General features: G+C 38.1%; 1 protein-coding gene across 2 annotated transcripts in view; it reads left to right on the plus strand.

Moving 5' to 3' along the window:
- Positions 1 to 12,471, plus strand: part of DTNBP1 (dystrobrevin binding protein 1) — a 65,826-nt gene that overhangs the window by 50,793 nt on the left and 2,562 nt on the right. For both annotated transcript variants that reach the window (XM_054381822.1, XM_054381823.1), the window contains 2 exons: positions 10,550 to 10,705; positions 11,264 to 11,407. In XM_054381822.1, coding sequence (XP_054237797.1) covers positions 10,550 to 10,705; positions 11,264 to 11,407 — 300 coding nt within the window. The remainder of the gene's footprint in view (positions 1 to 10,549; positions 10,706 to 11,263; positions 11,408 to 12,471) is intronic.

Genomic DNA, 12,471 nt, shown 5'->3' on the forward strand with positions numbered 1-12,471 from the left:
TTTAAAAACAAACAAACAAACAAAAAAAACCTAGAATTGCTTTGTGTGGAGGAGCTATTTTTGTACCCAGCCAGCAGTGCTTCCTTGGTGTGGCAGTGCTAATTTGATCTAGTACCATAAAATCAGGTTCCTTGTTTGGGTGAGTGATCTCCCTTTACCTATATTGGCACGCTAGTTTAGTCTGGTTGCCTTTAAAGAGTAAGCATAGTAAAAACTTGAATGTCAGAGTTAAACTTTGAATGCTACTGGTAGTAGCCTCTCTTCCTATTAGTAGCAAATATTGGCTATTATACAGAATACTCAAATCCTGGGAAATTTAAAGCATGTGACATTCCTCAGGGCTGAGCAAAACAAAGACGTAAACCCAACCACATTCTTCTGTTGTAGACTGTAAGGAGGTTGGGTTTTACTTTTCTTCCCATCTGCCTGTGGCTTTTCCAGGTCTGTCCTTAAATGCTTTAATATATATAGATAGATAGATATGTCAAAGTTGCAGAAACTGTTCTGAATTAACAGAAAACGTACAGAAGTGCTTTGACACTATATATAAGATGACTTTTGTTCCACCTTCAGTATTTGAAAGATGCAAGTTTGAACAATTGAGAACAATCCTACTATAAGACAGCACATAAGTAATTCAGGAGGTCAGTGGGAACAGATCATCTTTCAAGATTCTTTTTCTCCAAAAAGATGTATCTTAAATGTTTTTCAAGATCATCAAGAGAATTTTATTCTTACCATTGATCTATTTAAAGACAGTTAGTGTTTTGCAAGTTGGAAGTTTTACGTGGGCTGCTTTTTCTGTTAACATCTGTGCTTTCTGAGCTGTAGACAATATATTATTCTGTAAAAAACAAAATTAAGCAAATTGAAGCATGGAAGAAAGCTTAAAATGTTTAATTAAAAATTTAAAGCTTGATATCTTTCTTTTAGACCTGGCACACTAAAATTTGCTTTGTTTCTGAATTGCAATTCATGTCCTAACTAAACTGTTTTTGGTTGGTTGGTTTTGGGTTTGTTTTTTCTTTCATATAAGCCTTTCCTTCCCCCCCAAATAGAAATGTTCACTGGAAAAAACACGCTGATGTGTATTTCTGCAGTTACCATAAGATGCCCGCTTTTGTGTTATATAATAGAAAATGCCTTCCTGTAATAGCAAATGCATAACTCTAACTGTGAAAATACAGTCATATACTCTGAAAATGTAGCTTTGTGTTCAACCACATCATTCTGTTTGAAATGTAGTACGATTTTAGTTTTGGTTGTCGCCTTTTCCTGTGCCTGTGTAGTTGTTACTATCAATTTGGCAACCTGTTAATTGAACAACGCTTTTGTAAGAGAATATTATAATGTAATTTGAAGAGATCTTTCTTACAGAATTATAAAAGAGCTGTAAAAGACAAGCCATTGATAGTGTTTCAAATTAGCTTTACTAGTAAATAGCTCTTACATATTTTCAGTTTTTAAAAGGAATGATGGCGTATTTGGTTTGCATTTGATAATACATGGAGATTTTAAAAATACAGCTAATCTGTCATATCTGATACTCCATATGCAATGAATATGCAAGACTGCATGTATTTTAAAATTCCTCAGATGAGAACTCATTCCTAATAACTCTCTGTTAGCAAATCAATCCCCTCTCATATTATTTTGTAGTAACTGTTAGATGCTCATGGGTGCTGGTTTGTAAGAGTCAATGGTACTTCAGATCTCATTTTGGTAATCATATCAAACAAAAGTATTTAGTCACCACTATAATTTTTAAAGATAGTCTGTAGTGTGATTCAGTTGGGGACATTAACTGAACAGAGTTGCACTGGACTGAATTTGTATAATAGAACTTTCATCATTGTATGGTGTTACTTGCCACACATTTGTGAAGCACATCTGTTATCAAATGTAGCTTATGTAATGCATACTGAATGCCCTACCACGTAAAAGAGATGTCAAAAAATCAAATTCTCTTTCAACTGGCTGTATGGGGTTTTTTTGGTGAAAGGTAGGATATTTTCTTTTTGATTGGGCAATCATTGCTTAGAGAATATTGGAATTCTTTAGGCTGGAAAAGACCTTTAAGATCATGAAGTCTAATATTAATCTAAGGCTTGATTAAAGTATGTCATAAAAAAAACCCCAAACAACGAAACCAAAACAAATCCAAAACCCCCAATTCTCTTTAAGTCTAAAATACATTGTCAATGTAAAAGTCAGTCAGATTTGACTGAACCATGTTGAGACTGTGAATCTGCAGCTTGTTTGTTTTGGCTCTAAAGCTTACAGGACTCTTTGGCAGTCTCTACCCTTCCCTCTGGAGAGGGAGGTATAAATCGCATGTTCAGATCAGAAAACTGGTTATTTTGAAAACAGTGCATAAAGTAAACCCCTTGTTTTGTTTCAGTTATTAGGAAAGGAGACAATTTGTTCACCTCCCTTTTTTTATGGCAAGATTTAATTAAGCACTGGATTGTAATTGTTCTGCTGGCCCCTGTGTCTGAGGATGGTTGTAGTCTGGATGAACTGAATAGTTTCACCAAAGCAAGAGTTCTGTGCTTGGTGTTATTCTTAAGGACAAGTAAAAGCTGATCCCTGCCAACTGATTTGCCATGTTGTGGAACCCATGTTTTCAACATGTGCACAATGTACAGTGACAGCAAAACAGTATCTCATCATTTATTTACATATCTACGCATGCACATAATTTGGTCTAGAAGGCAAATATCTCGGGGTCATGCAAAGGTTAAGACTAGCACTACTCTTCTAGAAGAAAAAGTCATTTGCCTGTCTTTGAGAGCCTTCCCATTCCAAAGCAAGGGTGGTTATCTTTTCGGAATGGAAAATAGTAACTAAATAGTTCGATAGATCAATTTGTACTCGGATAATGGGATGCTATTAATCTTATTTGGGACAGTTTCATGGACTTTTGCAAACCCAAATAGAGTGCTGCAATGCTGTGGTTTCTATGTTAAGTGCTTCGGTTTTAGGTTTGCTATTGATTAGTTCTTCCATTTAAAAATGAGTATTTTTGAGATAAGACTGAAAAAAAGTAGTTGGAGAGTGTATGTATTAAATACAGCTTCTCATGACAGTCAAGTAGTGCTGAGTCATTTGAACTGGTTTTGCTAATCAACTACATGTTCTGAAGATGTGTGAGACATTGTCGGGTTTATTTATAATGAAAATAAATAATTTGCAGCTTACTAACAGAATTAATTGTTCATACAGTACTGTAAATGATGGATTTCTAGGGAGGGAGGCAGGAAGCAAGCATGTGAGCTCAGATTCGTGCCATTTTGTTAATTTTTTACTTACTTTCTATGCTAGGAAGGTTAAGCTTAATGTTCTCTTTCCCTTTTCACCTTTTCTTCTCTTTCAGTTGGATAGATATCTGGATAGATAGAAGAGGAACGAAGGGGTTAGAACACCTTTTTCTTGACAGAGCCTGTCCTGGTGCGAGTTGAGGACAGTTTGTGGTACTTTTCATCACACTGAATCCACATTGCTAAATCCTGTCTCCTAAAAAGACAGATATTATTGGTTAGTGTTCCTGGGATCATAAATCAGGAAACTGGTCAAGCATGGGCCTGGAGGAGAGAATTCCCCCCTAAAGCTTTTGCTGTGACACTGCTATACTTTGCCAGATATGCTTTTGCATATCTGAAGGTGGGAAAACACTGAAGCAAGTGTGGGGAAAATAACCCTAATGTGCTGTAGAATGGTATATCCATGATTATTTCGATTATAGCTAAAACTAACTGAAGCAGTTCTAAAATTGTTTCTGTTAACCATGTTTGCAAGCATGAAAATTTGTCAGCTCTTCATTAAAAATTCAAGAAGTATGCAAATACCCTCAGATTTCAGAAGGCATTCTTACTATTTCTGAACCACAGTAGGGCTAGTTCTAAAACAAGAGTCCATTACGCTGTTGTGGACCACCTTGCAGAGGAATCCTCAACCTGTTGTACTTTTAAGCTTGCAAAAAATAGAGAAAGGTGAAAGCAGTCTAAAGAATGTTATGTGACATATAGCTGCTATGTGTGATGTGATGAAAAGTACAGATAGGAAAGGTGGAGTTTAAACTTTTGTATTTAATGTTGGATGCTCTAGGATTGTCTGAAATCCTAAATTCATTGCCATATGGGTCATATTAACGGTTTGATAACTCAAACTGGATGCAGTCTATGCATAGCTTGGGAGTGTTCTCCTTTGCAGAAGCAAGCTAATGGTCTGCCTTAAAAAGATCTCATAAATACTTTGGAGTTAGATGGAAACCTTTTCCCAAGCTCTGTTTCCTGCCATATTGGTCAGAAGCTGCTTCTTCCTCCAGGTGCTGCTTTAGTAACTGGAATCTTGGCATACTGTGAATGGTATAATGGAATGATTCTGATGTTTATTCTTTATTTTTAAAGGATAAGTTTAAGTAAGTTTAGAGGGAATTTCCAAGGTAAACCAACTGGTAAAACTACTTATTGGGCAACTTAAAGAATTCCTCTGCACTGGTAAAATCTCTTGACTACGTTATTCTCTTGACTGCTTTTCCTCTTGACTAGGTTATTTCTGGGCTAATTGGAGTTTTCATATTCTAAATGCAATATATTAAAACACTAGTTAGAAATTATCAAGGAATACATAGAGTCAGCTCTTTAAAATGAAGAAATGTTGCAATAGAAATTATTTTGGTTGTTTAACTTTGGTAAAATATCTATTAATGAAAATGCAGGCTTTAGAGAGTCATCAAACAATAAATGGAATAAGGTGGGTTTTTTTTCTAGCAGAGAGGATCTTTCTGTCACCAAAGTCTAATGAAATCCTGTGAATTCCAGTGAAGTCAGGACTTAATTTTTTTCTATTTGTAATTATTTCAATATACTTTTGGAGAAATGTATTTTTTTACTTTAAGAGACTGTTCAATTAGAGTTTAAAACCAGTTAAATCTTGTAGTGTGCCCTCCTTTTCACTGCTGTTTGGAAGAAGGACTGCATGTACCTAATTCCCATATGTTACAATTTATTTTTTTTTCCGAGTTTTGCCAAGAGTTTCCCCCACACACTTCTCAACAAAGTACAGTGCAAAAGTGCTCTGAACTTCGTCCCTTAGATTATCAAAGTGTGTTCTAAAGTCTGTCAAGAATAATTTAAACATTTCTGAGAAAAAAACCCAAAAACCCTGTGTTCTTTGAAACGCTTCCTTGCATCTTGTCTTGCTTTGATATACTTACTTAAAAGGGTATGTAATGAGGCAATTGCAAGTATAACTTACCAAGTTATAATGCACTTGAAAGTTACTCGGCTGGCTGCCTTCCGTTGTCTGTCTTTGTGTTTATCATTCTGATTTTTGAAGGCTTCCAGTTGTTCAGTGAATAGCCAGCTTGCTAATAGGTTTTGACAGTCTCACACCATATTCTCGTCACCAAATTATGATGTTACAGCTTGGATGGATGACACGAAACTGGGGGGAAATCACTTGATGCAGCAAAGGCAGAGTTGCTGTCCTGAGGGCCCTAGAGGGGTTGGAGGAGTAGGCTGACTGGAAAATGGTGAACTTCAATAGGTACAAAAGCAAAGCTCTGAGTTCAGGCAGGAGGAGTGCCAGCAAGCAGACCAGCTGGGAACTGACTGGCCAGGGAGCACCTCTGTGAAAAGGCCTTGGGGGTGTGGGTGGGCAGGGATCTGGGCATGAGCCAGCAGCATGCTTGGCAGCAAGGGAGGCCATAGCATCCAGGGCTGTATGAACAGGAACATGGCCAAGACATGAAGGGAAGGGATTATCCTCATCTGCTCAGCATGTCTGCATGCTATGTGTCCAGTTTTGCCCCCCCCTCCAGGACAGGAGGAACATCAAAAACCTGAAGTGAGTTTAGTGAAGGGCTGCTTGAGGCTTTGATATCTCTAGTGAAAGCAGAAATTCCTGAGGAGAATAGTTGCATACATTTTATGGTCTGGTTGAATGAATGTACAAAAAACAGATGAACTATAGAAAGGGATAAAAGGGTGTTTAGTCAGAGCTCCAGTTTTTGTGTCATTCTGTGCCATTCACTCTTTAGAAGAGATACTTTCGTGGTTTCTAATTCACATGAGAACTATGAAGTAACAATAAATTAATTGATGCAAATTTATTGCATAACAGTATGAAAGCACCAAAAAGCCATCAATTTAGACAACCTGACATCTTCCATGTTAGGTCTAAGGGATGTGTTAGCAGTCTAAACAACCAGTGGTTTCAGCTGTTGATTATTGTATTTTGTAGTCATTCTTCTAACGTATTTTATTTATAGCCGTATTTATTTTGGAAATCTGTTGTGCCTAAGTGGAAAATATTTTATATTGAGGCATAAAATGATCACTTAGCTTGTTGGTTGCATAAAAATTTTAGCTACTGTGGCAAAATTTTAATTTGTAGGAAGTGTCAGTCAAGAATATGAATTATATCAGAAAATGGTGTCCTTTATACTTGAGGTGTATAGTTATAAGCTGTTGTGATTGCTTTCTTTGCAGTTTGGATTCTTCTAGTATCTAGTTCAAACACTTAAGATATGGGAGGGACTTTCCCAGAAATAGAGTTCATTTGTAATTAAAAATACTTTATAAAGTCATTAAGAAATCATCTATCTTGAGGACTCAGTTTTAATAAATGAATCTTGCAACAGGAATACAGGTGAGCACTGCTGCTGGCTGCAGAAAAATAAGAAATGTGAAGATGTGCAAACATGGACATTGTACCATGTACTCCTACTCTTCTCTTGATTTTCTAAGTCTTTGGCAATTGCATAACTACATGGTGATATTTTTTTTCCCAGTAATAAGGCTGAGAGGGAGAACACCTTTAAGAAAAATTACTGCATTAAAGACTAACTGCTGGGCACTGGTTTTTAAACATATTTATTTTTCATCGAGTTATAAGAGCACAGGGCAGTCTTCAATGACTGGGATTAGCTGATACAGCTTTCCAGGTCTTGTTGGCTGACACAGTCAGGATCCACAGAGGCAGAAGCAAATGATGACTGTAGCTTTTTCTCATGCTGAGATGTTTGGAGAAGTGGAGTTGTCCCCTGAAACTTCCTGATAAGCTATCACCTAGCTGGAGGAGGCAAGGCCAGTGTGGCATCTCGGCAGAGATTTGTGTACCCAGAGACCACATCATGCTGGGGTGACTGTTCCCAGGGTAGAAGCAACTTCCATGCTTCAGCACTTTCATAGCAGGTGCAGTGAGCAGCTTAGATCAAAATGTAGGTGGCTTGTGAAGAGGAGTGAAAGGCCAAGAAGAGCAGGGCTGGAGAAAATGAGATTTTATACCAAAGTAGACATTCTGTAGATGAGTGCTGCTTCTGTGCTGGGCCTTCTGAGGAGAGAGCTGTGAGTTTTACTGTGGCTGCAAGGGAGGTGAGCTGTGGGTTGGTCATGGGCTTGCTCCTGGGGATGGTGCAGAAGGCAGTACGTCAGCAGTTGATTTTCCAGTTTTTAAGAGCTGTTTAGTTCTGTTTTCTTGAAAGCCATGGCTGGTGTGGAATTGAAGTTGCCTCATATTTAGGTTATCCTGGCAAGTCCAGTAAGCCTGCATCTAATTGTGAATTAGCACTTTCTCTGTAGTCTGATGGTTTTTTTCAGTGCACAGCAGTGTGATTAAGAAATAGGTGAGATTACTAATTCAAAGGTACAATTTTATGGTGAAAGGAAAAATGCATTCATATTTTAAGTGTGTCAGGTCTCAGTGATCTGTAAGAATTTGTATGTGGACATGAACAGTGTATAAGGGTATTTGGATGATATTTTTGTCTGTGTTAGGACTCCTTTGATGCTGGTTCTATTCAGTGTATTCTGGAACACATAAAAGCTGAAAAGCTTTGTAAAAGAAACAACGTTGCCATTTTTCTGTTGTTTCAGGTCTGGCCGTTGGTTACCTCTAGCCATCCTTAGCATTTCTGACAACAAACAGAAACCCCACATGTATCAGTTTGGGTTTGCTTAGCCAAGGAACTTTTATTGAAATCATGCAGCAAGGTTCTTGATGTTAACTCTCTGTAACTGACGTTGAAGAGCAAGCCTATGACAAACCTTCAGCCAGAGTGTTTTGAGTTTCTGTAGAGTAGTCAACACAGCAAGCAGCTGTTACCATTTAGATTTGGCTAGTCCTAGTTTCAATAGTTAATGGGACATTTTAGGCAAAATGCAAAAACCCAGACTGCTATACTAAGAAACAGTTGTATCAGTCTCTTATACTGTTTGGATACTGTCTCTTTCTGGGGTTAAAAATATCCTGAGGAACCAATATAGAGTACAAAATTGTCTGAATGAATATATTATGAGAGAAGCAGGAAATTTCCATTGTCAGTGAGAGCAACTGGCTTTTATTATTGCAATTGAATAGCATTTCTGGCCTACACACAGTGTTATTAATAATTGCTTGTCATTTAGGACTGTAGTAGAGGAGCTGCTCCAAGGAACATACAGAGTCATCATAAACCACAGTGTAACTGATAATAAAGATACATTGACTTAAAAATGCTTTCCTTATACACTGGTGTTTTACTTTGAAATGTTCTCTAAGAAAAATATTTCAGCTTATTTACTGATGTTTTAATGGACATTTGGTTGTCAGTGCAGTTTTATAGCTTCTTTTGGCAACTATCACAGCTCAGTTGCTTCTGTAGATGATCCATGACCTTGATGCAGGCAACAGACTGACCTAGTGTTCTCTGATGTTTTTGCCTGGTTTAATAAAACATGTTCTGCATGATGATAATAATGTCCATAATGGTAAACGCTTTTAATGAATTTCTGTATTCTAAAGTATCATTAATATAACATTTTCCCTGGAAGACTGACGTGATGTTTGTTCTAGAAAACCTTATGCTCTTTCAGCACTAATCTGTATGCATGTCATATTCTAACTGTTTGATGTGTGAAAGCCTGGACTTTTTTAACTAGCAGTATTTGTTGGAGCTTTCCCTAATGGGTAGAACAACCCTGACCAGCAGCTCTCCTCACTGTCCCTGTCCATTCCATCAGCACCTCAGCTAGCAAATTCCTTTTTTAAATGTAAGAAAAGAAGAGCTCATGGTGTAGAAAAATGGACAGAGAACTCTAAAGGGTTCCTGTTTATATATTCCACATGAAATACATATTTTTAAAAGCATATTCTGATACTTGTCTGGCTAGAGATAGTACTTCAACAGCTAATACAGGCTTTTTAATTAGAATGTGTTATTCTTCACTGAACAGCACAATTCTATTCTTTGTGCACCCTCTGGCCAGTTGGCAAATCCTATAGAGCAAACCAGGGGGGAAGGAGTTCTTCCCTCACTACAAGAAGGACATAGGGGTGCTGGGTTGTGTCCAAAGAAGGCCAGCAAAGCTGGTGAAGGGTCTAGAGCACAAGTCTTATGAAGAGCAGCTGAGGGAACTGGAGTTGTTTAGTCTAGAGAAAATGAGGCTTAAGGGGAGACCTTCTTGCTCTCTACAACTCCCTGAAAGGAGATTCTAGTGAGGTGGGGGTCAGCCTCTTCTCCCAAGTACCAAGTGATAGGATAAGAGGAAACAGTCTCAAGTTGTGCCAGGGAAGGTTTAGTTTGGATGTTGGAAAAAATTTCTTCCTAGAAAGGTCCTAGAACAGACTGCCTAAGGAAGTGATGGGGTCACCGTCCATGGAGGGATTAGAAAAACTTGTTAGCATGATGCTTAGGGACATGTTTCAGTCATGATTTGGTGGTGCTGTGTTAACAGTTGGATTTGATGATCTCAGAGGCCTTTGAGATTCTAAGATTCTGTGATTCTGATGATATTCAGTCTAATACTTATTTTGCTGTAGGAGGAAAAAGGAACTGTGGAGACCCATCAGAGATATGTATAAGCAAACTTGGTTGCCAGTTTGTGTCTGTACGAGGTATACGAGCTGGCCCTTGTTGCTTGCTGGCATTAGTAATTCATGACAGTTGGCTCTACTTTTTTAGTGTCAGTATCATCGTCATCATGTTCTGGCACATGTTTTGCTGCTGTATACAGAGCTCATGACTCTGGATATGTACCTGGTATAAACGTAGGATGCTCTTCAAAGGATGTATGTGCACACACACACGTTTGTATTTTCCTGCATAAGCATGCACAAACATGTATCTTTACACTTGTATTATGGGGGAAATGTGCTGCAACACTCAAATCCAAAGTGCTACTTTTGTCTGTATTTAGGTATGTATGATAGCCAGGACATCATTATATGATAGATTTTGGGCCGGGGGGCAGAATTCTGAAATCCTGGTTATTGATGGACAGTGCTTTCAGTCGTTCCTGTTTATACAGTTGAAGAAATCTGCATCTTGCCTCAAGATAAACAGTTATGACATCACTTTAAAGTGAAGGTTATGCTGCTATAGTATTGCTACCCTCTCAGTTTTAAAGTACAGCTGCAAAGCGTGGAAGCCTTCTTTCATAAGAGCCTGTGTTAATAGTCTGCAGCAACAGTCTGGCAGAATTGAACTGGTTCAGTAGCCTTAAAATCTGAGAGTCAGTGGGGATGTATATGCAACGTTTTATTTGTTTGTTTGTTTTATGCTCAGCTGAGCTAGATGCCGAACATGCCCAGAAGGTTTTGGATATGGAACACACCCAGCAGATGAAGCTAAAGGAACGTCAAAAGTTTTTTGAAGAAGCCTTCCAGCAGGACATGGAGCAATACCTTTCTACAGGATACTTGCAGATAGCAGAGAGGCGAGGCAAGTTTTAAAATCCCTTCAATGTAATCCACAAACTCATAACTTGGAGAATATTATTGAGGGGTCTGAGTCAGCAGTGGTTTTAATGCTTACAGATGAAGCATTGCAGTGTTAAAATTCTTCCTTGGTGGAAGTGACGCTCCAGATAAGTTCTTTAAGCAAACTTTGGGTTCCAGGGGACTAGGCACCTTAGAAAATCAGACTCCCAAGACTTCTAGTTAAGAGAACTGGAACAGCGTATTACAAAATGAAAAGTTTCAATCTTTGCCCCTGAGGCCCATCCTAGCATGTTTCTGACAGTGCTACTGCTATAAATATTGTTGCTAAAAACGTTTTGCTTTACAAAACCAGTAATGGACATTAGTTTCACAGCAAAGATTGCACAGAGTACTCTTGGATGAGGGCCAAGATTGCTGCTGAGCAGCTCCTGTGGGTGTGCTCCTTCCAGACCTAAGTTTGGTACAAATGCATAGAACTATAGCAGCAACTGAAGCCTTTATAGGCAGCAACACCATGTCCTTGACTGTCAGATTGCTCATTGCACTCTTTTTGCTACAGAACCAATTGGAAGTATGTCTTCCATGGAGGTAAATGTGGACATGCTGGAGCAGATGGACCTGATGGACATGTCCGACCAAGAAGCACTTGATGTCTTCTTAAACTCAGGAGGCGAAGACAGTAATATGCTTTCTCCTGTGCTGGGTATGGTATTAGTAATTACAATGTGCTTACAGACAAGTGATAAATCACTGGAATTGCTCTCATTGTAATGACTGATGTTACCTCATAAAGCACTACACTGCACACAGATTGAATGTTTTCATTAGTGGTTTTCAAAACATTAACATTCAGTTGCAGTACAGGAGAGCTTGCTGCAGAACTGCCTGATGTTTTGGGGCTCTCTCTTTTTCCATCTCCTTACCCCATCTAGTTCATGTTCTATTTGTCGCAGGATTGCTTTTAAGGTGCATTTTTTTTCTAGATAAGTGAATAGAGGACATTTTAACAAACAACAGAAAGTTTGTGGCTGTTGTGTTTGTATTTTGAAGGCTGCTTTCTTATTTGTCTAGAATTTTTGCATTTTGAACTAAATTTGGGCCAGTTGTATAGTGCAAGATCTTCAGTGAGAGATACTCGAAAACACAGTTCAACACACCAGTCCATAGAGATGAAACATTCTGGAAGCTTCTAAATAGTGATTCTGTTACTGCAGCTCTTTCATGTAGCTTTCTTACTGCTAGTAAAGTTAGTTAAACTAGACTAAATTAATCTTAATCCAAAATTTTGTTTATATGTTCTGATGAGCAAAACCAGATTTATGTTTTGGCAAGTTGCAGAATGATGAGGGATGTGATTAGAACAGGAAATTGGTCATACTGGATACTTTATCCACCAGGGACGTGTGCTTTCTTAATTAGAAACCTAAGTTAGTACTAAAATGCTTTTTCTCACAAGAGCCAAAGTAACTTTTCTTGGAGGAGAGGATGAAGCTTCTTTAAATGTTCAGATTTCTTGTGGAAATACAGGTTGAAATATGTTTTAAAGCACTTACAATGAAGAAAGAGTGTACTTCAAATCCTACCCTGTATTTTGGGATACGCAAAGGAAAAGGTTAATATCCTGGGGTAATTTTCTTCCTTCCTTACATGAAGGTGGTTATTACCTGCTGTGAATTTGGAAAGTAGTATTATACAGTTCATGTTTTATTTCAAAAACTAAATTCAGGTGACTGGGTTTGGACAAGCATCCAATTCATACATTATTAA

Source organism: Indicator indicator, chromosome 6, assembly GCF_027791375.1.
Source record: "Indicator indicator isolate 239-I01 chromosome 6, UM_Iind_1.1, whole genome shotgun sequence".
Taxonomy (NCBI): Eukaryota; Metazoa; Chordata; class Aves; order Piciformes; family Indicatoridae; genus Indicator; species Indicator indicator.